Source organism: Pinus tabuliformis, chromosome 5_2 (genome assembly GCF_031772625.1).
Source record: "Pinus tabuliformis cultivar Carrire ecotype Pingquan chromosome 5_2, CPIR1, whole genome shotgun sequence".
Classification (NCBI taxonomy): domain Eukaryota; kingdom Viridiplantae; phylum Streptophyta; class Pinopsida; order Pinales; family Pinaceae; genus Pinus; species Pinus tabuliformis.
This window is the reverse complement of record NC_142306.1, coordinates 510,540,933-510,565,309: the sequence shown is the minus strand read 5'-3', so window position 1 is coordinate 510,565,309 and position 24,377 is coordinate 510,540,933. Positions and strand designations below refer to the sequence as shown.

The following is a 24,377-nucleotide window of genomic DNA, read 5'->3' as shown; positions in this document are numbered from 1 at the left end:
GACTATGAAGTAATACGCAGGGCAAGTGGGAGGGCAAGTGCTATTTCATGGACTATAGCATCATTAATGCACCAGATTGCCGTCACCCGGAGAGCCCATCGCATGCATGGATGCACATCTCATCACTCAGCTGCGGCAATGCCCGTTCCTGCCCGCGTCCGGCGCCGGTGTCCCTGCCCGCCTCCGGTTTGAGGACATAATCAGTTCACCAACCTATCCATTAATGGACTTAAACTCTGCCGGCGCCTCCGTAGTTTACCAACTCAACCCGCGCATTAACGGTGCCGGGATCCATAAACTCCATACGCTATCGAGATTTCAACCCACGCAATTACCGGTGCCGGGATCCATAAACTCCATACGCTATCGAGATTTCAGACCCGCGAAGAAGAACACGGCAGAGCAGCCCCTGCAACCAGCGAAGAAGAACACGGCTCTGCAGCGGCGAACAGAGATTGGTGATCACGGGTGACTTCCATTGCCACGGTATTAAAACCTTTACGATCATAATTGTTCAATACTTTGTGATTATATATAGAAGGGTTATATAATTCCTTCATGGTGTATGCCCTAAAATGGCTAGATGAATTAGATTTAATTTTTGGGTTTGTTTTGGATGTTGTCACTCTGATCTCAATAATATATCTCAAGGTAATTTCTTGATTAGTAAGCCATCGATCCATAATTTTTCCCTTCTGTGAAGAAATATTTACGTTGTGCCATCTGTGCTTAAAAGTTGCATAGATCATATATATATTCTTGTCTGCGTGCTTGAAAATTGCATAGATCATATATTCTGGTGTGTTGGTCTCCCAAGTCCAACACTGTTAAACCGATCTATTACAAGTAAAACGAGAAACAATGAAGAAAAGAAAAAGCACAAGGCATTAAGCTTTTGAAGAATGAAATTCTGAAAGTTTATTGAAACTAAGAGACGAGAATTTAGCAAACTTGGTTATCTTCAACCATAGCGAGGACCCTGTAACTAAGAGAAGAGAATTTAGCGAACTTGGTTATCTTGAACCATCGAAATCAGCATTAATATTCGTTCTGGTCTCTGATTTTTCGAGCGCCATGGTTCATATCGTCAAATCCAGCTTGATATCGTTCTGATCTTGAAAGCTATTATAGTTTAATGAGAGAAGACCACTTTCTCTTGGGCATGATGTTTTTGTTTTGTTATATGCTGTGCTAAGGCTAAGTGATAGATTAGTAATATCAACTGTCTCATGAAATGGATTTTCATCTTTTTCATCTTCCCATTTCCCATTTCCTTGGCATAATCTTCCTGTCAATTGCAGTTCAGAAGGGTATCTCAATGGCTCCTGGGGCTTATCCATCGCATTACTTTGTTCATGTCGCAGTAATAAGATGTGAACCAGATGTTCGACCTCATTCCCCTGTCCACGAAGGAAAAAACAAGATCAACAAAATTTCATAGTTTCACTTACAAATTAATTGTAAAATGAATTTTTGCAGAAGAACTGTGTTGGCTAACTTGGTCAAACATTTCAGTACACGTCAATAAATGTGTAACAAACTAATTATTTTCCAAAAATTCATCTCACAATAAAAATCTACATCAAAAAAATTATACATTATCAAATTTAAAAAGCTTCTTGCACTGCACAGTAACTCGGAAAATTTATCTAATTAATTAATTTAGTAAAATGAACTAATTATTTAGGGTTTTTTCGCTGACCTTCAAACTTGTCTGTGATCTGCAGTCGGAGTTTCATTTGTTAAAAATATCAGTTGGAGTTGGAGTTTCTTCCGCGATATGACCTGAGAAATGAAAACACTTTGCTTTCAAGCCAGCAATTTAACTATTTCAAAATGTCAAACATGGTTCATGTCTAAATATTAGAGTATTTGTTACTCAGACATACATTTACAAAACAGGTTTTTATAGAAAAGGTCAAAAGAATCTTCAAACGAATGAAATAAATATATTCATCATCAAACTATGATATCTTAGAATTGTAAATTAGACTGAAAACTATTATGAAATTTTCCAACCAAGTTACCATGACGACCAGTGCCAGGTTGTATGGAATCACTCCAGGTTGGCTGCTGTTCAATTGAATTTACATGATCGAGAGCACTTCGTTCACTGGCCATGATAAAAGAGTCCGTATCTCCCATCCAAAGCCTGTAATTTTGCAGTCTTGAATTCACACATTCTTGAAAATCCAAAATTTCAAAATTAAGAAGGATTTATGGTTACAGTGCTTACCTATTATGAGTTGTTCCAAGTGAATACGCAGAGGAGCACGTAGATGTTTTTGAAAAATCAGAACACAGATCCTCTTCACCATCGTTATCTGTGATATGTTGCTTCTGGCCATTTGTTGGCATAGATTGTTGTTGGCAGTTTTGGGTTTGGGATTCTGTAAGCCCAAAGTTGTTACTGTATTGACAAAAGTAGAATTCAATAAAAAATAGTGTAGAAAAGAAGAACTAAACTAAATTAATTACCATGGTTGCGTTGGTTGTTCTTTTCAGTACGGTACATCTGGAAAACATCACAGAATATTCCATTAAATACAATGTCAAACTTTTGTTCTGGAAAAACAATAACTCTGCAGCTTGGAATTAAAAAGCAACGAGTGCATACCTGCAGATGGCTTTTGACATGGGAAATCGTAAGCCCTCTCACATTCATCAGCTGAAGAACAAGCTTTGGGGTTGCCTCTGCAAAATATCAGCACATTTATATGCCCAGTTAACCCTCTTGCTCCATTTTTTAAAAAGTAAAGCCCAGTAATTTTTATTTTTTTTCCAAAAACTGTTTTGATACATCTGTAAATCTAAATCTCTGAAGCAATTAAAGGTTTGCAGCGCCGAAGGATTTTAAATTTCCAAGTCTGTAAATTTTCTCATGGATGCATGGATGCACATAACTCGTTTATCCCCTGGAAATATTTCAGTTTTATTTAATTATCTCAAAAAAAAAAAGTTCATGTAATTTTAATTTTCGGATGTTTTTTTGTCTTCTTTAGGGTAATTATTCTCATGGAAATTTGGGACCTCTTAGAATCTTAATTTTCAAATTTGATAGTTCTTAACATTCCATGTTTCAGTGATATAATTTGCATATTTCAAATTTTAACTAACCTGTCGTAACTGTTATCAAATCAGTTCAGTTCCCCATTATTTTCAGTTTATCCATTATTCTTCGAAAATAAAATTTGTTCAAATTATGTGTCATGTTTATATTTTTATTTTGAAGGTAGATCTCATATTTATTTAGGGGTAAAAATGAGAATAATGGGTTTACTTCAATTTTATCCATGAAATCTTGGAAATATTTCAGTTTTATTTAAAAGTTGATAGTTATGGTAACCACAAAAAAATATATATGAATATTGATTTTTATTTTAAAGTGTTTTTATGATGTTTTTAACAACAATATTGTTTACATATTCATTATAAGGAAGTAAGAAAATGGAGGACAATAGACATGAATGGGAGGTAACTATCAAAGGCACCAAGCAATTGTTCATTTGTCTTGTTGGTGATTGTGCGGGAAACTTGAGTCGATCTAAGCTATCTGGCCTTAATCATCATCGGGCTACCAACCACAATCTCCCACCAATTCCTCCACGTCAAAGAGGTCGAGTAAGAGATGCAAATGCTATATGGGCGGTTAAATCTACAAGTGTAGTAAAAAGGCAAAATGCCAAAATACAATATGATTTAGATGCAAGGCTATGTCGTGCACGACAACAAGCATATAAAAGATTTGTTAATAAAGAAATTCTTTCAGCTGTAAGTATTTATTAGTATTTATTTGTATATGCTTTTTTATTAATATTGTCAATGATGAAATTCTTTCAGCTGTAAGTATTTATTAGTATTTATCTGTATATGTTTTTTATTAGTATTAATTTATTGTTGTGGACTAAATTCATTGAAACTTGTTTTCACAGTCAGTTGTTACATTTGATCAGCTTAATGATACTTCAAAGCAAAGGATTTGTGAAAAAATTCAACGTTGGGATCAAATTCTACCTCGTAGACGTATGGAGACAATGAAGCGCATAGACATTGCTATAAAAGAGAAAGCAAGGACTGAGGTTCCTGATGATGTGGGGGAAGAAAGATTAGATGGGCATAACTATATATTAAACTTTGATGAAACTAATCAAGACAATGACAACACAGTTGAGTCCATTTTTTTGCGTATATTAATTTTTTAGACATTTTAACATTAAATAATATTTATATTTATTATACTCATTGTTATTGATATGCGTAGCCTAATCAACAAAATTCCCCAAGTTCAAGCCACCAACTATTACGCCGCTCACCTAGATTTCAAGGTTTTCAAGGGGTTATTGGGCCAGTAAGTTTTTAATCCATATAACCTATTCCACTAAAAACATTAATATATAAATTGTTATGTTTTACCATAATGATGGGATGAGAAATGGATGTTTTGTATTATATATCGTTATCCTTGATTTGTTTTGATTATGTGTGTGTGTGTTATTTCTTATTTATGGTGCAGGTGTTCCCTTTGGAACCATCACAATCAATGAAAACCCCTTGTCGAAGTCTTAAGAAGAATGGAAATGAAATGGTTCAAATGCTAGAACCATCTTCACGTCCAATGTCACAATGCAAGGTAAGCTATTTATACTCTTGTAAATTTAGCATATTTTTACATTTAATTTTATTTGATTCATACTTATATCTATGTATAATCTAATGTTCAGAGTAATGAATATACATTTCCCAAAACACCTTTGCACATGTATGATGGTGGACATGATACTCACCAAAAATCACATTCTCCTCAACCATTGCGGCATTCACCTAGACTTCAAGATAAATTAAGAGAGGTAAGTTATATACTACATATCTTAGCTCATAATAACATTGACATATATTTTTATGACTAGTTAATGCATTTTCTTTTCATATTCGTTACATGTTCCCCATATTCTCGTTATATCTATATAGATTTTGATATTTGTTGATAGCTAGTCAATGCATTGTCTTTTCATATTCGTTACATGGTCCGCATATTTTCATTATATCTATGTGGATTTTGATATTTATTGATAATGTTTTAATTTCCACAGAAAACAAAAAAGATAAATGTCGATGCTATGGTTAAAAGGACCAAAATCACGCCAAAGGACTTGAAAGCACGTGGGTTCAAGTCACGCAAACAATACATAGAGCATATATGCTCAACTAGCATTGCTCTCACTAAACCCACTAGGCTTGCTACTTTGAAGGCTAAACATTCCAGCAAGTTGTGATTGGAGGAAGTTACAAGCTTGAATCTTAGAAATAAATGTTAAATTTACCTTGTTATTGAATTTACATAATATATGTATTTACTTGATATAGCAATTGCAATTTGTGAAAGAAATATCCTCGCTGTCAAATCTTTGAAATCAACGTTGAATATTTGCAAATATACTCTGGCGAACAAGCTTGTCATTGAATTTTCTTAATATGTGGATTTGTTTGACCAACCTTCGTCTTTGAATTTGCTTATTAGATAGATTTATTTGATATTTCATTCACTCCATTTGACAGAGTTGTCAACATTGTTGTTAAATTCCCAAAAAAATTTAGATTTCGGTAAACGAGTGATATGAACCCAGCACAATTTTAATATTTTCTATTTTGTAAACGATTTTAATAAAGTGATTTTAAAATATTATTGCGAGAGTTGATAATCATCTTTTTAATTTGGGTTCAAGTTTTTTTTTCTCATTCAAGTTATTCTTTTGTAATTGTGGCCAGTATTGTGAAATGTATTATGTATATATACAAACAATTTTAATAGTTGAAAGGGTAATGATATTTTTTATTCATATTTATATAGGTATTATTTTATTTTTATTTTGAATTGTAAAATAAATTCTATAAGTAAATGGGTTATTTTGGAAATATTTTAAGAAAATGTATTTAAAAATAAATTTCTATTTGAAAAAAATTACATTATTTATATAAAAATATTTATCATATAAATCGATTATTATCAAAATATTTATGATTCAAGCAATGTTCTTAAATGGTATATTAGCTAGTTTACATTGAGTATAGCATGAAACATTTTTTTTTTTTTATAAAAAAATGTAATGTATTATAATAAATAAGATACATATGGAAATTTGGTATCCCTAAGTTAGTTAAGTGGTTAGTGAATTACTTTAAATGGTTAACTGTTTTGAATTTTATATGGCCAGTGTTGTGAAATGTTATATGTATATATACAAACAATTTTAATAGTTGAAAGGGTAATGATATTTTTTATTCATATTTATATAGGTATTATTTTATTTTTATTTTGAATTGTAAAATAAATTCTATAAGTAAATGGGTTATATACAAACAATTTTAATAGTTGAAAGGGTAATGATATTTTTTATTCATATTTATATAGGTATTATTTTATTTTTATTTTGAATTGTAAAATAAATTCTATAAGTAAATGGGTTATTTTGGAAATATTTTAAGAAAATGTATTTAAAAATAAATTTTTATTTTAAAAAAATTACATTATCTATATAAAAATATTTATCATATAAATCGATTATTATCAAAATATTTATGATTCAAGCAATGTTCTTAAATGGTATATTAGCTAGTTTACATTGAGTATCACATGAAACATTTTTTATTTTTTATAAAAAAATGTAATGTATTATAATAAATAAGATACATATGGAAATTTGGTATCCCTAAGTTAGTTAAGTGGTTAGTGAATTACTTTAAATGGTTAACTGTTTTGAATTTTATATGGTTTCTATCTCCAAAACAAATGCATTTCAAGCTAATGAAATGTTACATGGTGCTAATTATTATTCTAAAAATGTTTATCCAAATGAATTTTAATTTTTATTCATATCTTTTTCCTTTTTTTCTTTTTCCTACTTTTTTAACACCCCATATAATAGGTTTTACAATGCACATTTAAATTTATTTTGAATGAGACTTCTTTTTCTTATTATTGGCTTGATTTATTTCTAAACTCTATCATAGGGAAACATAGGCAAAGTCTTCTACCCTATAAGTTGGAGAACCACATTGACCTTTATCAAGGAGGTTCTCTTCCAAATGTGTCATTTCATAAGACTACCATGATTCTCATCTCACATGATATTCATCTAGCATTTGAGATTGAGATGGATTCTTATAAACATGCCATATGGGTGGTATTAATTAAATGTTCAAGATCCATCACCAACATATGTATATATTGGTTTAAGTAGTGAACATTAACTACAATATTTACTCAAGAAATAAACTATTGTTCACAATGATAATAAGCACCTTGAAATTCCACAAACATAGAATAGCATTATGATGAATGTTACGTGAAGTCAATCACTTATTTGTTAGTATAAATTAAACATCATGATTAATTACCAAAAGGAAAGCAGAAATAATGACACTGATCTCCTATCAGGGTGACTATCAATTGAATTGATGATGGTTTTGCAATTTAACACTATGGTTTAAATGTTTTCAAATAACCGTAATTGTGTCTATACTTTATATGCATATACAAATTCTATGGAATTTTATGATAACAACAAAACATGAATAACTATAAGACAACCTAGAAAAAAAAAACATTTTGTTAAAGTTGAATTCTGTTTGTGCTACTTCAAGATTTCACATATTACCACTATTGCATGAGGAACACCATTCTCAAAAATATCAAACATGGTCAATGGGGTCTAGCATGGGTGGTTAAAGTAGTGTGTGATTTTCCTTTGTATCTAAGTTTGATTACCTATGAAGTACATGCTTGTTTCTCATGGCTAATTTGCCTCCACAAGGAACCACTTCATATGGATGGAGATCAATGCACTTTCTGGTAAATTTGGAAAAATATATCATCCCTAGCCATGATCAATTAGATTTTTTTTCTCATTTACAAGTTATATGTTAAATTTACATTCTTGGTGAATAAATTTCAAACAAATAAAATATTAGGAAACTTTGGGGTGGAGAAGAATACCATACTATAAATATATTTCTTATTTTCATAGATGACACAAATGGTAACCACATTTTTCAAATATTGTTTTCTCTGAATAACATTTAATTCAATAATTTAAAAATTGTGAAAATTTCTTGGAGTTTTATTAATGAGAAAACCGTGGGAATTAATTTTAATATATTTATTGGATGTTTGTTGACCATTAATAGGGATAATGACTATCTTATCTTAGTTGTGGATCACTTCAATGAAATTATCATGATGATACCATATAAAAAAAATACTTTTAGTCCATTATGTATAAAAATATACTTTTAATGCATTACGTCAAATACTTATTCTATGATAAGGTGTGGATGTATTTTTGTTTACCATTAATAACTGTAACATGATTATGAGAGTAGATGACACAACTAGATTTCACCAACATTGTTGTCATTAAATAACACCAATAAGAAGAAGTGTATCACATGTGAGAAATACCATTACACCAAATACTAATAATAAAAAATATAAGAAAGAAAAAAAAAATGGTTTGAAGAACTTGCTCCACAAGTAGGAATGACTTAAAAGTCTTAAAAACGTGGACAAATCCATGTTCAAAACGGTATTTAAATGTGTAATTATATTTTATTTTTACTAATAGAAGGATGATACGAGTTAAGGGGAACACCCTATCGATTTAGATGAAAGAGGGATACTAAATCCGTAACTTGTACTCCAAATTGATTCAATGGGTAGTGAGGATTTATTACACTAATTAAAATACTAAACATGGCAATGATCTATTTGAGGTCTTATGTAATAAAAATCTATTTATAAGAAATATCAAATGATTAAAAATAAATATTATTGTTGAAAATATGAATCGATATACAAAATATCTAATCATAAACTTACTTTTATACATCACTCTCCTAATAGATCCTTGCCTCTAAATCTTGAGGGAAAAAGAGCAGCTCATGCTATATGGGGTCCTTTTCCTACCTTTTTCAAATTTTGTTTGTGTATGACCAATTGCACTTAACTTTAATGGATAAGAGGTTTTAAGATGACCATCAGTAACGAGGACAAATAACTCAGTATCCTATTATATTGAAGATGCTTAATATGGTGATAAGAGTAAATATTGCTCAATGCACATACTAGGAATCATATGATTAGTAATTCCATCCCACATAAATGCAAAATATAGTTGTAACAAAGAAGATAAATTTTCTTATAGAGAATGTTCAAGTTGAAAAAGCTCAAACAATCCGATTCATGGCTTTCCTCAATGATTTCTACTTGCATTTCCGCTCACAAATAGTCAAGAAAAGTGTTGATTTAGATTGTGATATGAAATATATATATAATATACACAATTATAATCCCCTTATTCTTGTTGCCAAAGATTTTTATTAACTATATCTATAAGGTCATCAGAATTATTGTTTCATAGTTAGCATCAACACAACAAATGGAGTGTTATCACCAAAAAATTGATCATCTAGCCCAGTTTCCGTATATGCGCACATCTTCCGTATATGCCCAGTTTCCGTATATGCGCACATCTTCCGTATATGCCCAGTTTCCGTATATGCGCAGTTTTTGTATATGCACACATCTTCCGTATATGCCCAGTTTCCGTATATGCACAGTTTCCGTATATGCGCACATCTTCCGTATTTGCCCAGTTTCCGTATATGCGCACATCTTCCGTATATGCGCAGTTTTTGTATATGCGCACAGTTTCCGTATATACCCAGTTTCCGTATATGCACAGTTTCTGTATATGCGCACATCTTCCGTATATGCCCAGTTTCCGTATATGCACACATCTTCCGTATATGCCCAGTTTCCGTATATGCGCACATCTTCCGTATATGCCCAGTTTCCGTATCTGCACACATCTTCCGTATATGCCCAGTTTCCGTATATGCACACATCTTCCGTATATGCCCAGTTTCCGTATATGCGCAGTTTTTGTATATGCGCACATCTTCCGTATATGCCCAGTTTCAGTATATGCACAGTTTCCGTATATGCGCACATCTTCCATATATGCCCAGTTTCCGTATATGCGCACATCTTCCGTATATGCCCAGTTTCCGTATATGCACACATCTTCCGTATATGCCCAGTTTTCGTATATGCACAGTTTCCGTATATGCACACATCCTCCGTATATGCCCAGTTTCCGTATATGCGCACATCTTCCGAATATGCCCAGTTTCCGTATATGCGCACATCTTCCGTATATGCCCAGTTTCTGTATATGCGCACATCTTCCGTATATGCGCACATCCTCCGTATATGCACACATCTTGCGTATATGCACAGTTCCCGTATATGCGCACATCTTCCGTATCTGCCCAGTTTTCGTATATGCACACATCTTCCGTATATGCCCAGTTTCCGTATATGCGCACATCTTCCGTATATGCCCAGTTTCCGTATATGCACAGTTTCCGTATATGCGCACATCTTCCGTATATGCCCAGTTTCCGTATATGCACACATCTTCCGTATATGCCCAGTTTCCGTATATGCACAGTTTCCGTATATGCGCACATCTTCCGTATATGCACACATCTTGCGTATATGCACAGTTTCCGTATATGCGCACATCTTCCGTATATGCCCAGTTTCCGTATATGCACACATCTTCCGTATATGCCCAGTTTCCGTATATGCCCAGTTTCCGTATATGCACACATCTTCCGTATATGCCCAGTTTCCGTATATGCGCACATCTTCCGTATATGCCCAGTTTATGCGCACATCTTCCGTATATGCCCAGTTTCCGTATATGCGCACATCTTCCGTATATGCACGCATCTTCCGTATATGCCCAGTTTCCGTATATGCGCACATCTTCCGTATATGCCCAGTTTCCGAATATGCACACATCTTCCGTATATGCCCAGTTTCCGTATATGCGCAGTTTTTGTATATGCACACATCTTCCGTATATGCCCAGTTTCCGTATATGCACAGTTTCCGTATATGCGCACATCTTCCGTATTTGCCTAGTTTTCGTATATGCGCACATCTTCCGTATATGCCCAGTTTCCGTATATGCACAGTTTCCGTATATGCGCACATCTTCCGTATATGCGCACATTTTCCGTATATGCCCAGTTTCTGTATATGCGCACATCTTCCGTATATGCCCAGTTTCCATATATGCGCACATCTTCCGTATATGCCCAGTTTCCATATATGCACACATCTTTCGTATATGCCCAGTTTCCGTATATGCACACATCTTCCGTATATGCCCCGTTTCCGTATATGCCCAGTTTCCGTATATGCACACATCTTCCGTATATGCCCAGTTTCTGTATATGCGCACATCTTCCGTATATGCCCAGTTTCCGTATATGCGCACATCTTCCGTATATGCACATCTTCCGTATATGCCCAGTTTCCGTATATGCGCATTTTTTGTATATGCACACATCTTCCGTATATGCCCAGTTTCCGTATATGCACAGTTTCCGTATATGCGCACATCTTCCGTATTTGCCCAGTTTCCGTATATGCGCACATCTTCCGTATATGCCCAGTTTCCGTATATGCGCAGTTTTTGTATATGCGCACAGTTTCCGTATATACCCAGTTTCCGTATATGCACAGTTTCCGTATATGCACACATCTTCCGTATATGCCCAGTTTTCGTATATGCGCATTTTTTGTATATGCACACATCTTCCGTATATGCCCAGTTTCCGTATATGCAAAATTTCCGTATATGCACACATCTTCCGTATTTCCCCAGTTTCCGTATATGCGCACATCTTCCGTATATGCCCAGTTTCCGTATATGCGCAGTTTTTGTATATGCGCACAGTTTCCGTATATACCCAGTTTCCGTATATGCCCAGTTTCCGTATATGCACACATCTTCCGTATATGCCCAGTTTCCGTATATGCGCACATCTTCCGTATATGCCCAGTTTCCGTATCTGCACACATCTTCCGTATATGCCCAGTTTCCGTATATGCACACATCTTCCGTATATGCCCAGTTTCCGTATATGCGCACATCTTCCGTATATGCCCAGTTTCCGTATATGCGCACATCTTCCGTATATGCCCAGTTTCCGTATATGCGCAGTTTCCGTATATGCGCACATCTTCCGTATATGCCCAGTTTCCGTATATGCACACATCTTCCGTATATGCACAGTTTCCGTATATGCGCAGTTTTTGTATATGCACAGTTTCCGTATATGCGCACATCTTCCGTATATGCCCAGTTTCCGTATATGCGCACATCTTCCGTATATGCCCAGTTTCCGTATATGCGTACATCTTCCGTATATGCCCAGTTTCCGTATATGCGCAGTTTTTGTATATGCACACATCTTCCGTATATGCCCAGTTTCCGTATATGCACAGTTTCCGTATATGCGCACATCTTCCGTATTTGCCCAGTTTCCGTATATGCGCACATCTTCCGTATATGCCCAGTTTCCGTATATGCGCAGTTTTTGTATATGCGCACATCTTCCGTATATACCCAGTTTCCGTATATGCCCAGTTTCTGTATATACGCACATCTTCCATATATGCCCAGTTTCCGTATATGCACACATCTTCCGTATATGCCCAGTTTCCGTATATGCGCACATCTTCCGTATATGCCTAGTTTCTGTATATGCACACATCTTCCGTATATGCCCAGTTTCCGTATATGCACACATCTTCTGTATATGCCGAGTTTCCGTATATGCACACATTTTCCGTATATGCACACATCTTGCATATATGCACAGTTTCCGTATATGCGCACATCTTCCGTATATGCCCAGTTTTCGTATATGCACACATCTTCCGTTTATGCCCAGTTTCCGTATATGCACACATCTTCCGTATATGCACAGTTTCCGTATATGCGCACATCTTTCGTATATGCCCAGTTTCCGTATATGCGCACATCTTCCGTATATGCACACATCTTCCGTATATGCCCAGTTTCCGTATATGCGCACATCTTCCGTATATGCCCAGTTTCCGTATATGCACAGTTTTTGTATATGCACACATCCTCCGTATATGCCCAGTTTCCGTATATGCGCACATCTTCCGAAGATGTGTACAAATTCCATTTACGGAAACTGGGCATATACGGAAGATGTGCGCATATAGAGAAACTGGGCATGTACGGGTGATGTGTGCATATACGGAAACTGGGCATATACGGAAGATGTGTGCATATACCGAAACTGGGCATATACGGAAGATGTGCGCATATACGGAAACTGGGCATATACGGAAGATGTGCGCATATACGGAAACTGGGCATATACGGAAACTGGGCATATACGGAAGATGTCCGCATATTTGGAAACTGTGCATATACGGAAGATGTGCGAAACTGTGCATATACGGAAGATGTGCGCATTTATGGAAACTGGGCATACACGGAAGATGTGCGCATATACAGAAACTGGGCATATACGGAAGATGTTTGCATATACGGAAACTGGGCATATATGGAAGATGTGCGCATGTACGGAAACTGGGCATATACGGAAGATGTGCGCATGTACGGAAACTGGGCATAGACGGAAACTATGCATAGACGGAAGACACGCGCATATCTTCCATATATGCCCAGTTTCCGTATATGCGCACATCTTCCGTATATGCCCAGTTTCCGTATATGCACAGTTTCAATAAAGGTTAAAGAGGTTAAATAACAAGTACATGTTTATTAAATGGGTTGATTCTCACATGTCAAATCTATGGAATATGAACATAAACCATAAACTATAATTCATATGTAAAGAAATAAATTAATATTCTAGGGTCGAGGATGTGAAAATATATTTAAGCTGTCATATTTTTTTCGATATATATTTTGTGTATACTTAAGAGTCGTTATTGTATGGTAGCTTATGATAAAAATATCTATGGTTACATATTTGTTAAGAGACTTTGTAAGAATATTTTTAAAGTGATATTGGATTGTAATGTGTGGTTATTGTTTTTTATCTAGTATCAAGTTAGAAAGGCTTATGTATTTTTAGACAGATTAATCTTGAGGTGCGAGGTATAAGTCTTAAGATTACATTTTAAACATCAAATAAGATATAAATATATAAGTAACTTAACTTATAAACTTGATAATTTGTAAATAATAAACGAAAAATCTAGTATCAAGTTAGAAAGGCTTATGTATTTTTAGACAGATTAATCTTGAGGTGCGAGGTATAAGTCTTAAGATTACATTTTAAACATCAAATAAGATATAAATATATAAGTAACTTAACTTATAAACTTGATAATTTGTAAATAATAAACGAAAAATCTATTACAACTATTCATCAAAAGTAATGTAACATTGATAGAATATAACATCGCATCCACATAACGATTTAAAATTCAATGAAGATGTTGTCATCAACACAAGTATAAATTTATGTATTTTTATTCAAAATAGGTCCAACTATACATGTTTCTTTTTTACAAAATAGAACATCATTTCCAACATAAATAATGGAATCTCATGCCCATAAATGACATAATGGAAAAACAACATCATGATCGATCTAAAGTATGGATCTATAAGTCACCCTCGTCCCTCTTGGCACTCCCAGGTGGATTTCCAAATTGATATCTCTGCAAAAAATTACAATAATCAATTAGTTGTAAAAATTGAAAGGAATATAATCAATTTCATTAATTCACGATGATATTTTGATCAAATACTCGTTCTCACCGTGAGGTTTTGAGGCAATGGAGAAGACAGCCCTTCCTGGGTAGATGGCGGAGCACTTGGTGACAAATATAGGCATGGTTCAGGGGTGCTAGATAAAGGCATGGTGGATGTGAAATAGGGAAAAGGTAGTGGGTGTGGGCGACAATACACCCCCACCGGTTGTACGATAGTGGGAATCACTGTAGGCCGGGGGATTAACCTAGGGGGGGAAATTGGAATGTTAAGGGTGGACGATTGAAAAAATGAGAATGGTTGATGACTGAAGGGTAGGGGTGAGCATTGGGAAGGTATTACAGAGGTGGTTATAGGCATGGAAGAATTTATGGAGGAAAAAGGTGGTGGGTGTGGGCGATGATACATCCTAATTGGTTCAGCAATAGGGGGGAGCACCCTTGGGGAGGATATTGGGGTGTTAATGGCTGAAGCCGTGTTCCCAATGCTAGATCTTTTTTCAATAGCATGTTCATCAAATAAACGAATTCGACAACTTGGAATGTTGTGAGATGTGGGTCCCTCAGCTGTAACAATAAAAATAGTTCATATAGTCATGCAAATGTGTTGAACATGCTAATATATCGCATTTAACATAAAACAATGCATAGCATGAAATTTCCATACCAATATTGGGTATAATAGAATCATGTATTATCTCAGGCGCGTGGTCCACATTTCTTTGTTTTTGAGAAGCTGACCCCAATTGTTCATCCATTCTTTTTTTTCTTGCATGAACTCGTCCAACCCTTTCAAATTGTAGATTATCTGTCCCTGATTTTGACTTGCGACCACATCGCCTCTTTTTATTTACTAGACTCAAGAAACTGTGTTTTCTCTTAGTAGTGATCTTGGATGGAGTTATAGTACTGAAAAACATTTTGTTGTATTCTTGACATGCTTTGTCTACCAAGTTGTTCAATGCATATGCCTGTTCCAAATTTGTAGGTATTATGGATCTCAATTTCTCAAGGGTTGATGAGTTAACATGTTTCATCTCATCATGTTCAGAGAATGCACTATCTTGTCGTACATTGGTTGATTCAACATTGTATGAGAAATTCTCTAAATTATCAATGCTTGTTTCATTATGATAATTCAGATTGGTAGGAGAATCAAAGCATGGCGAAAGCTCTGTTTGGATTTCTGGGCCCAATATAGGTGTTTCATTCAAATCAAATAAAATTCTAGGCCTTTCTGTCCTGGGATCAGTGACACCACGTGCTACATTTTCACCCAAAATAGTGTTACTCACTAACATCTCAACTTTCAATACATGTTTACAGATATTTCCATTCAAGGCCCAATTGCAATTGCAGAAGTGTAGATTAGAACCCTTATATATGACATTGTACCAAATGTCGCGAGTATCCTTATTTTGGCTACGAACCCAATAGTCATTACTCTTTTCATCAGGCACACAATCTTCATTTGGGATTTTCTTAGCTCTACACTTGGATGAATTCAATTGTTCCTGTATTTTTCTGGGTCGTACAAAACCAGCTTCTTTTAAACGGTGCATATGATTGTAATATAATACAACCTTTGTCAACAAAACATAGATTAACCAATCAACCCTTCTGTGGCATGCATTGTTCTTCTCACATAGGTACCTTTCCTTGATATACTTATGGTAAGATTCAATGGCATTGTTCGTATCTTGATTTGAATGTGGAAAATCTCTGTATGCTTTTGCCCACATATCTGAAGAAAGAAATTTATTAGTTATATATTAATAAGTATACATATAACATGAAACATAGAGTCATTAAAACCACCAATAAGAAGCTTACATATTTTATTGTTAGCTAACCAAGTATTTCTAAAATATTCCAAAAATCTTTTTTGTTCACTGAATTCTTCAAATAAGCTTTCAACTTTCTTTTTCACAGATGCATCATCTTTACACGTGTGCATGATATCTCCTAAATCACGAAAAATGCTTATTTGGTCTTCCCTCCCTTGGACCTTATTTCCAACATTTTTCAACCATGCACGACGAACATGCCACACACATAATAATACTTTGCACTTGATCGTAGACCTGCAATAACATAATTTTTAGTGAGATTATACATTAACAATATTTTTTATGCCTCTTGTAAAAATAATAAACACATCACCTCAATGCTTCAATTTCTGCAGTAGCATCATCTATGATGAAGGCGAAAACATGCCAATCTGGTCGCTCTTTGTTTCCAATTGCAGGTAAGGCCAACATCCATTTAGAAAGATCAGCTATAGTATTGCGTGATGATATCACCCATGCTATTGGAACCCCATTGTGATGCTCGTCGAAAACCATTAAGGTGTAAAGTTGATACTGCATTACAAAAAATGTGCATAATTATATTTATATAAGATACATGCATATATATGAGGTTAAATAAATAAATCGGATTTAGGATAAATATGTACTCACCCCGTACTTATTTGTACTAAAGGTTGAATCCATTGAGATAATATTATTGTGAGAGTATTTCAGCATCATTGAACACATCCACTTTGTTTGTATGCCTATGATAAAAGGGATATTTTCAACAAGATCTTGTTTTTGGTAGAAGAAAAAACTCTCTGGGTTTTCCTTATACCAGCACTCTACACTTTTTGGATCACTTTGATCTTTAGCATACTCTAGCCTTATGATATCATTGTAAATGTTACTTATATCTTTTCTTTTCATGAATGTATCTCGAGATATTCCTGTGTATAACTCACCAGATCCATCCTTCACATCAGAGATGAACTTGTCCCATATCATTGGAACATTAAAACCTCTTTTAACGAAATGTTGGACACTAGATCGCATATTCCAACTTAAATGTGGTGTATAATTGAATCTCATGGGCCTACCGATTGCATCTGTCCCATGACAAATAACATTGGATTTATCAATATGTCTACATGCAGTATATGTTATTACAGCATCATCTGGTCTCATTTGAAGTCGTCGCACAAAGAAGTGACATTGGCAACCAACATTAATACTTTCACGTCGATTGCGGTTTGTCTTTGTATCTGATGATGCACTCCTAATTATCCTTGTTGACTCCGGGCCATATGAACACCAATAACTGTACGTAAAAAAATTACTACAAATTAGATATAATATTTATGCATATTGAAAAAATTATACGTATCTTGAAAAAGCATATAGAGACTCACACACTGTACTCCAGGTATGTTGAGTAATTGGTGCGTGTGATATCCTCTATTCCTCTACTTCGATGTTTCTTAAGAAGAAATCGAGTGGGTGCACTTTCATTTGATTCCTCTCCACTTATGAAATCATCAAGTCGACAATATGGAATCACCACAACTTGGTCCCCCCCAATCTTTGTCCATGTTAAGTCTTCTGCTGAAAATTGTATCATATCTTCTGGGTCTTCAACTTCCAACTTGTTAATCTTCCCCCACTTACTCATTCTTAAAATACCTGTACGAATTGCATTGAAAATAATTTAGTTTGAGTAAATATTATGGTCTTGATCAATGCATAGCGTACCACTTTGGGATTAAGTAATATTCAGGGGATCTTAGATGACATTGTACGATAAGTAAGATATTAATAAGCTTAAATATCTCTGACAAGTTTAGACTAACCATGTACAGAGAAAATTTTAAGAACCCCTCCTAAATCTATATATATAATAAATGGGCGAATCTCCATGTTATATAGGAAAAATGGAAGGCCATTTTATCAATAATATAATATGTATATATAATTTTTTGGCGAATCTCTCACCAGGCATGGCGAATATTTTACTCAATTATAAAATCTTGTGTTTATTGAATACACAAATGAAATCATTGCATTTCTTTAAAATATCTTTTGAAATCAAAATTACCGAAATTACATATCGATAACCTAGTGGGTGTAGGATAAAATTCACCCATGTCATTCACAGAAAACATGAGAGAAAACCTAATACTATATATAAAACCAATAAAAATTCAAATTCATCACTTCTAGGGACCTCATAGCCACCCTGCCAATACACAAGTATGTTCTTATTTGCAGTTACAAAAATTACCCAAATTACAATCTGTTTATTCCAGCATATGTTGGAAAGTTATAGAAGGATGACTAGTGCAATAGCAATCAAACCAGAAGGAAGATTTTCGGTGATAACTCTTTCTACCCTTGGTGAATCCGGAACACTAGAAGTAGGAGTAACAGGTTCAAATACGTCAGGTTCTTCGCCTATATCACTAGCAGATGAAAAACTACCAGTAAGCTCTGAAACTGCAACAGCTTCAGGATTATAACATGTTTCTAAACCTTGGTAATCCGGATGAACTACCACTGAAGACTGTCCTTCTTCAAGTGAACCTCCTTCTTCAAGTGAACCTACTCTACTGCCACTAGGATTTACAAGGAATTTCCAACCTTCGAAATGACTCGGGACCTCTTCGGGAGGTTGGCCTCGAAGTCTACGAGACCTCCTCAACAAATCGGCCACGGTGACAACTTCAGGAGACTTGCCCCGACTGGTAGGGGTCTGTCTCGGTAATTCAACCACAGTTAAAAACTTTTAAACTACTGCACACGCAGACAAAGTAGAAACTCAAATCAAACCACCTAAAGTCTCTAAAGAACCAAACAAATTTGAATCAGACGCCTAAAGAATCTAGGGCGTCAAACCATACGCAAACAGTAACCTTCTAGACCGAAAACACTAGTTGGTGATGAAATCCAACGTCGTCGAATTCAGTGCAGAAGTGGTGGGTGAAACAGTTACCCCGACAACCTGCTTAATGAATAGACTGGACCAAGTTCCTCCACTTTTAACCGTCTCGAGTGAAGTGAACCCCCCAGAAAATCCAAGTGAGTCTAGTCGACGTCTGTTCCAGGTACAGTGGGATCTTCCCTCCACCGTCACCTCGGGTAGAGCCCTAAAGATTATGGTCACTAAGGTCACCAATAGCAACAAATACACCTGGGGGAACAGTCTACGATCCGATACACACGCAAGGGCAGAGTAGCAAGCTCAATCCCCTTGCTGACTCCTTGACAATAATCCAAGGTTTACCGACAAGTGACCCCAGGCTCCTCGACAATAATCCGAGGTTTACCGTTTGTAGTACGTGTATATCTGGCGTCGTTCCCAATGAAGGAGGATTGATCCCCTCACTGGTTCGGACACGATCTCGTGCTTCTCCTTTAAGAGGAGCTTTCCCAGAGCGTAATTGTAACAATTGGATTTATCCTACCACAAGATGAGCTACTTGTTTGGTTTTACTGTCTTGGAGAGTTAATTACTCTCCTACTCCAAGACACTAGCCTGATCTATATTGGTGTTTCAGAGCCCTAGTAAATAAAAAGTTACTACGTCAATTTTACTTTAAGCGTTAATTTTATGGTTGTTCTTTAAGTCAAAAGGTAGTGTAAATGAAACTGAATGGTGTGTAGACTCGACTCAAATCCACTAAAAAATGCACCTAGGATGATTTAAACTATTTTGCCTTTTTCAATGAATATCCTAACTAAGAGAGTTGAGAGAATGCAAAATTTATAAAATGACAACTTTCGTAGCAAAGACAATCAAAGAAACAATCTCTTTATCTTTTCCGACGCATACAACTCATGACCACTAATTATCTCACGAAAATTTCCTTTCTCTTTCAAAAACTCCAAACACTACTTAAAGCAAACTTTTTCCAAAAGAATTTTTATATTTTTCCTATACTAAGAAAACATATAAAACTATGTTATCAAAAATCAATTTTAACAAATCTATGAAAATCAAAGCAATTTTACTTGGATTATGGCCACTTACTTTTCCCCTTAATTAAGCTATGTGTGAAATGTAAAAATTTTAAAGTAAAGGCTAAGTAATTGCCCTACTAATATTGATTATTAAAACAATCCGAACTATATGGAAAAAAATTGCAGAGGTGAAGGCAATTCACTAAAGTTTGCCAGTCACCCACTAAAGAAAAATTACAATGATTGTTTTTGTTCTCTGTAAACCGTGGGGTTAGGCTCTGCACAAGCGAGCAAATCGTGTGTCAATCTGCAAGAAAATGATAATTGTTAAGCCAAATTATAGATATTAGGAGAGAGAATGATTATAAGCAATATGCATTATCAATGTTCTAAATTTAAACTTATATGATTAAAGAACAACGTATTTTATAAATGATACTATACTATAAATAATTTGACTAAAATTTACAATCTCACTAAAACAAATTAGTATTGAAGAACAAAATTTATTTATACATTCAAAAATATAATTTACCCAATAAAAAATTGCATTATAAAAATTTTGAATATAATTTAATAAAAAACCTACAATCTTATAAAAAAACAAAAATCATTAAATTTTAGGCCAAAAATAAAATAAATTAATTATTATCTTCACCCACAATTATAACTATGTACATTAACCCTTATAGGCATATCTACTACCTTCCCTCCAATACCATGGTCATTAAACTCATATTTGAGGACTCATTTTTTAGGACAGTACTCCTTTTCAACAACTGCACCTATATTATAATTTAGTTGGGTTGGGATGAAAGTTGGGGCGCTTTACCTTTGGTCTCAACTATAACCGTGTACATTAACACTTACAACCATATTTGCAACTTTCTTTGAAACACCCTGCACATTAAATTGATTTACCGAGCAAGCATTCCTTTTCAGAAACTGGAAGTAATATTATACTTTAGCTGGGATGGGCGGCTCTTGGAAAATAAAAAAGAGGGATTAGATATTATAGTTAATTTATAATTTAGATTAGTTGATGATGAGATATATGGTTAAGATATTGTTTATAATTTTTTTTTTACTAAATTTGTGTTTCACTTAGACTTATATCAAACAGATATAAACACGCCCCCCCAACACACACACACACACACATATATATATATATATATATATATATTTACATATATATACCAAGTGCTAAAAACAAGTGTGGCATTTACAACTAAAACAAACAAAAGAAATATGTCTTATGTTTGTTCGAATTCCATTGCTGGGACGTTCGGTATCCTCGTTTTAAAAGGTGCCATATAAAAGAAAAAGTATTTATTTAGAAGGATGACATAATATTTTCCAATACCACTGTTGCGTTTATGAAGTGGCATCCACAAATCTAGTTGAGCTACGTCAGTATATTCGCGGAGGTATTGAAACTTGAATTTTATGAAGCATATTAAATTTAAATTTTAGGTAGCCTTAGATAATTGTAGGAAGGCTTGATATTGAAATTAACAGGTTTTTAATTAAGGTTAAAATTTCTCTGTATTTATCTCTAGAGTAAAAATTTATTTAACCATTACCAAAACAGTGTCAAATTTTTTTGTAATAGTCTATCAGAAATAAATCTCTCTTATTGAATTCCATAACATTATCATGATTTTGCATTATTTCTCAATCCTTGTAATTCCTATTATCTAACTTGATAATAGCTATCATGAAAATGCAGGAAATGCAATTTTTTTTACAATCATGGCCATATAAAACTTATATTTCTTTTTTATAATTTTATTAATATAATTTATTTTTTTCTTACAATCTTTTTATATAATGAATTATATAAATATCGTTAAACTCATCATAGAATTTAGGTAAAGAATTATAAAATTATAAAAAGAAACAACTCGTAAAATTTAATAATTTTAATAATTACCTTTTTAATTTTGGACAATCTTTTACAGTATTTAACAAAGGAGGAATTGCACACTATGATTCCTTAGTATCCTATCCATGTTGTAGAGGGGAAATTTTTTTTTCAAATTTCTAGCACTGTTCTATTGATTGCTCCTACTGATGGGGATGAACAAAAATTAGTCTAATCCTATATCCAATATAATTCTATGTATAGTATTCAAAACTATCAATGTAAAAAGTGTATGTATGAATTTGGGGTAATACATTGAAAAATTGAAGGCACTGTTCTTTCTCTTGTAAACTTCACTTGATTTGTCTGTAGATCTTCCAGTGTACCATCCACCATAGTTGTAACTTTTAGTGCCAAAAGTAACCCAAAAATGTCTTTGCACCATCCACACTAGGGAAATAAGGTGGTTCAAAATATATCTGACGTAGGGCATCACAAGCACCTAGATATGATGGACCATTCATTTCAGTGCTACCCATGGTTGTTACTACCAGCTGTTGATATGAGAAGAAAAACCTTTTCACCGCGGCTTCTATTGCCTGGAAGGCCAACAGAACATGTATTGTTGCAACATGGTAAGCACCTGAAGTGTCATGTGAGCGCAGTCCATGTGAATGAAACAAATGCATAAGTGCCTCCTGGAGCCTTGGTCCACCCTTTGGATCAGCCTCAACACCGATGACTTTGGGCACCAGATGCCTTAGTTCCTTGCATGCATTTGTAAGGTCTCTAAGGGGGGCAGACCGAAGGCAATATGCGCCTGCAAGCGTACTAGTGCTGCTAATTGCCAACTGGTGTTTAAGGCAAAGGAAATCATCAGGGTCCATCACTAGAAGCAAGTTCACAATTTCTGTGAGCATGTTCCACATCCTTTCAACCATCCAACAGTCTTTGGATGCTCCTACGAAATCCCCAGAGTCTATTCTTTCATATACTCTCTGCAACAATTCTTGGCCTACAAATACCCAGGCCTCAAAGATCTGGAGGACATTGCAAAGTTTGGCATCTTCTAGATTATGGAACTGTTTATGTTGTTTTAAAGAGTGCAAATATCTTGGCTTGCAGATTCTATCATATTCAAGAAGAGGCTTACCTGACATATTTGGTTCCCCCAGACCTAAAGTGAAGGGATTCCTCTGCATATGGCCTTCAATGGCAAGCCATATTCTAGAAACCATAGCTTCAGCGCTTTTCCATCTACCCAAACGAGGAAGTAAGCTCTCTTCACTTGTTCTGCTAACCACAGGTAAAGCACCAGGTCTCTGCCATACCTCGTGGAAAACTTTCCTAGCAAGAATACCACTACTTACTGACAACTGAAGAGTGGGAACCTGCTTGTCATTTTCACAAATCATTGAAATCAACTCAATCTGGGAACTAATTAAGGATTCAAGCCTTCTCTTCCATTCCTCTTTGTCAATGTAAGTCCTTGTGTCACAGAGGACAGACGGAACAAACCGAAAAGTAATCTCCAATGACGGTAAGGCAGCCTTTACCAACCCCTCTCTAGACCAACCAGGCCATTCCCTGAATTTCCACATGGCACTGAGCTCGGGGAGATGCACATACTGCTCGTAACCCGCACACTCCATGGGGGAGGGCTCTATAGAGTCTTCAACAAAGGAAAAATAAGATGCCATTTATTTACAGGACATATTTTTTCCCTGCAAACATAACCAGGAGAGTAAAGACACTAATTCTCTCCATATACCATAATCTAAAAAGAACAACATAATAATAGAATAAACACTAAAATCCATTTTAAACACTAAAATTTTGAAAACTGGAATAGAATAAAATGTTCTTAAATCCTTGATATATTTAAAAAGTTTTATATAATATGTTACTGGATAGAAAGCATATCTATTTGTTGCAACTCAACTTTTTCTGTATACGATAAAAACTTAACACATAAATTATCTTGCGGTTGCCGAGCCTCACTTATAAGCCTTATGGCGGTGTTAATGCCGTTATGACTACACAGAGATCCGGAAATAATCCCAACACCAGAAAATAATCAATAGAAGGGTATAATCAGTTCATATCGGAACTGAGTTAATCT

General features: G+C 34.8%; 1 protein-coding gene, 1 long non-coding RNA gene and 1 pseudogene across 2 annotated transcripts; 1 reads left to right on the top strand and 2 right to left on the bottom strand.

The window, feature by feature from the left end:
- Nucleotides 1-201: 201 nt before the first annotated feature.
- On the top strand, nt 202-3,728 carry LOC149159919 (uncharacterized). The gene is made up of 2 exons (XR_016261172.1): nt 202-486; nt 3,437-3,728. It is a non-coding gene; the product is annotated as an uncharacterized LOC149159919 (long non-coding RNA).
- LOC149159920 (uncharacterized) lies at nt 1,202-2,836 on the bottom strand. Its single transcript, XM_089433577.1, has 6 exons — nt 2,618-2,836; nt 2,479-2,515; nt 2,237-2,390; nt 2,028-2,152; nt 1,703-1,785; nt 1,202-1,400 (listed from the first exon to the last, which is right to left on the bottom strand). The coding sequence occupies exons 1-5, from the start codon at nt 2,663-2,665 to the stop codon at nt 1,736-1,738; spliced, it is 414 nt and encodes a 137-aa protein (XP_089289703.1). The 5' UTR covers nt 2,666-2,836; the 3' UTR covers nt 1,202-1,400; nt 1,703-1,735.
- Nucleotides 3,729-22,662: 18,934 nt separating the features above from the next.
- LOC149159918 (nematode resistance protein-like HSPRO2 pseudogene) lies at nt 22,663-23,955 on the bottom strand (annotated as a pseudogene).
- Nucleotides 23,956-24,377: the final 422 nt, after the last annotated feature.

What these genes read in the sequence shown, in the direction of transcription:
- LOC149159920 (XM_089433577.1), bottom strand. Translation starts at nt 2,665, where the DNA reads ATGAATGTGAGAGGGCTTACGATTTCCCATGTCAAAAGCCATCTGCAG. An exon ending in ATGTCAAAAGCCATCTGCAG is followed by an intron (nt 2,516 to 2,617) that starts GTATGCACTCGT and finishes GATGTTTTCCAG; the next exon opens with ATGTACCGTACTGAAAAGAA. An exon ending in ACCTGGCACTGGTCGTCATG is followed by an intron (nt 1,786 to 2,027) that starts GTAACTTGGTTG and finishes TTCATTTCTCAG; the next exon opens with GTCATATCGCGGAAGAAACT.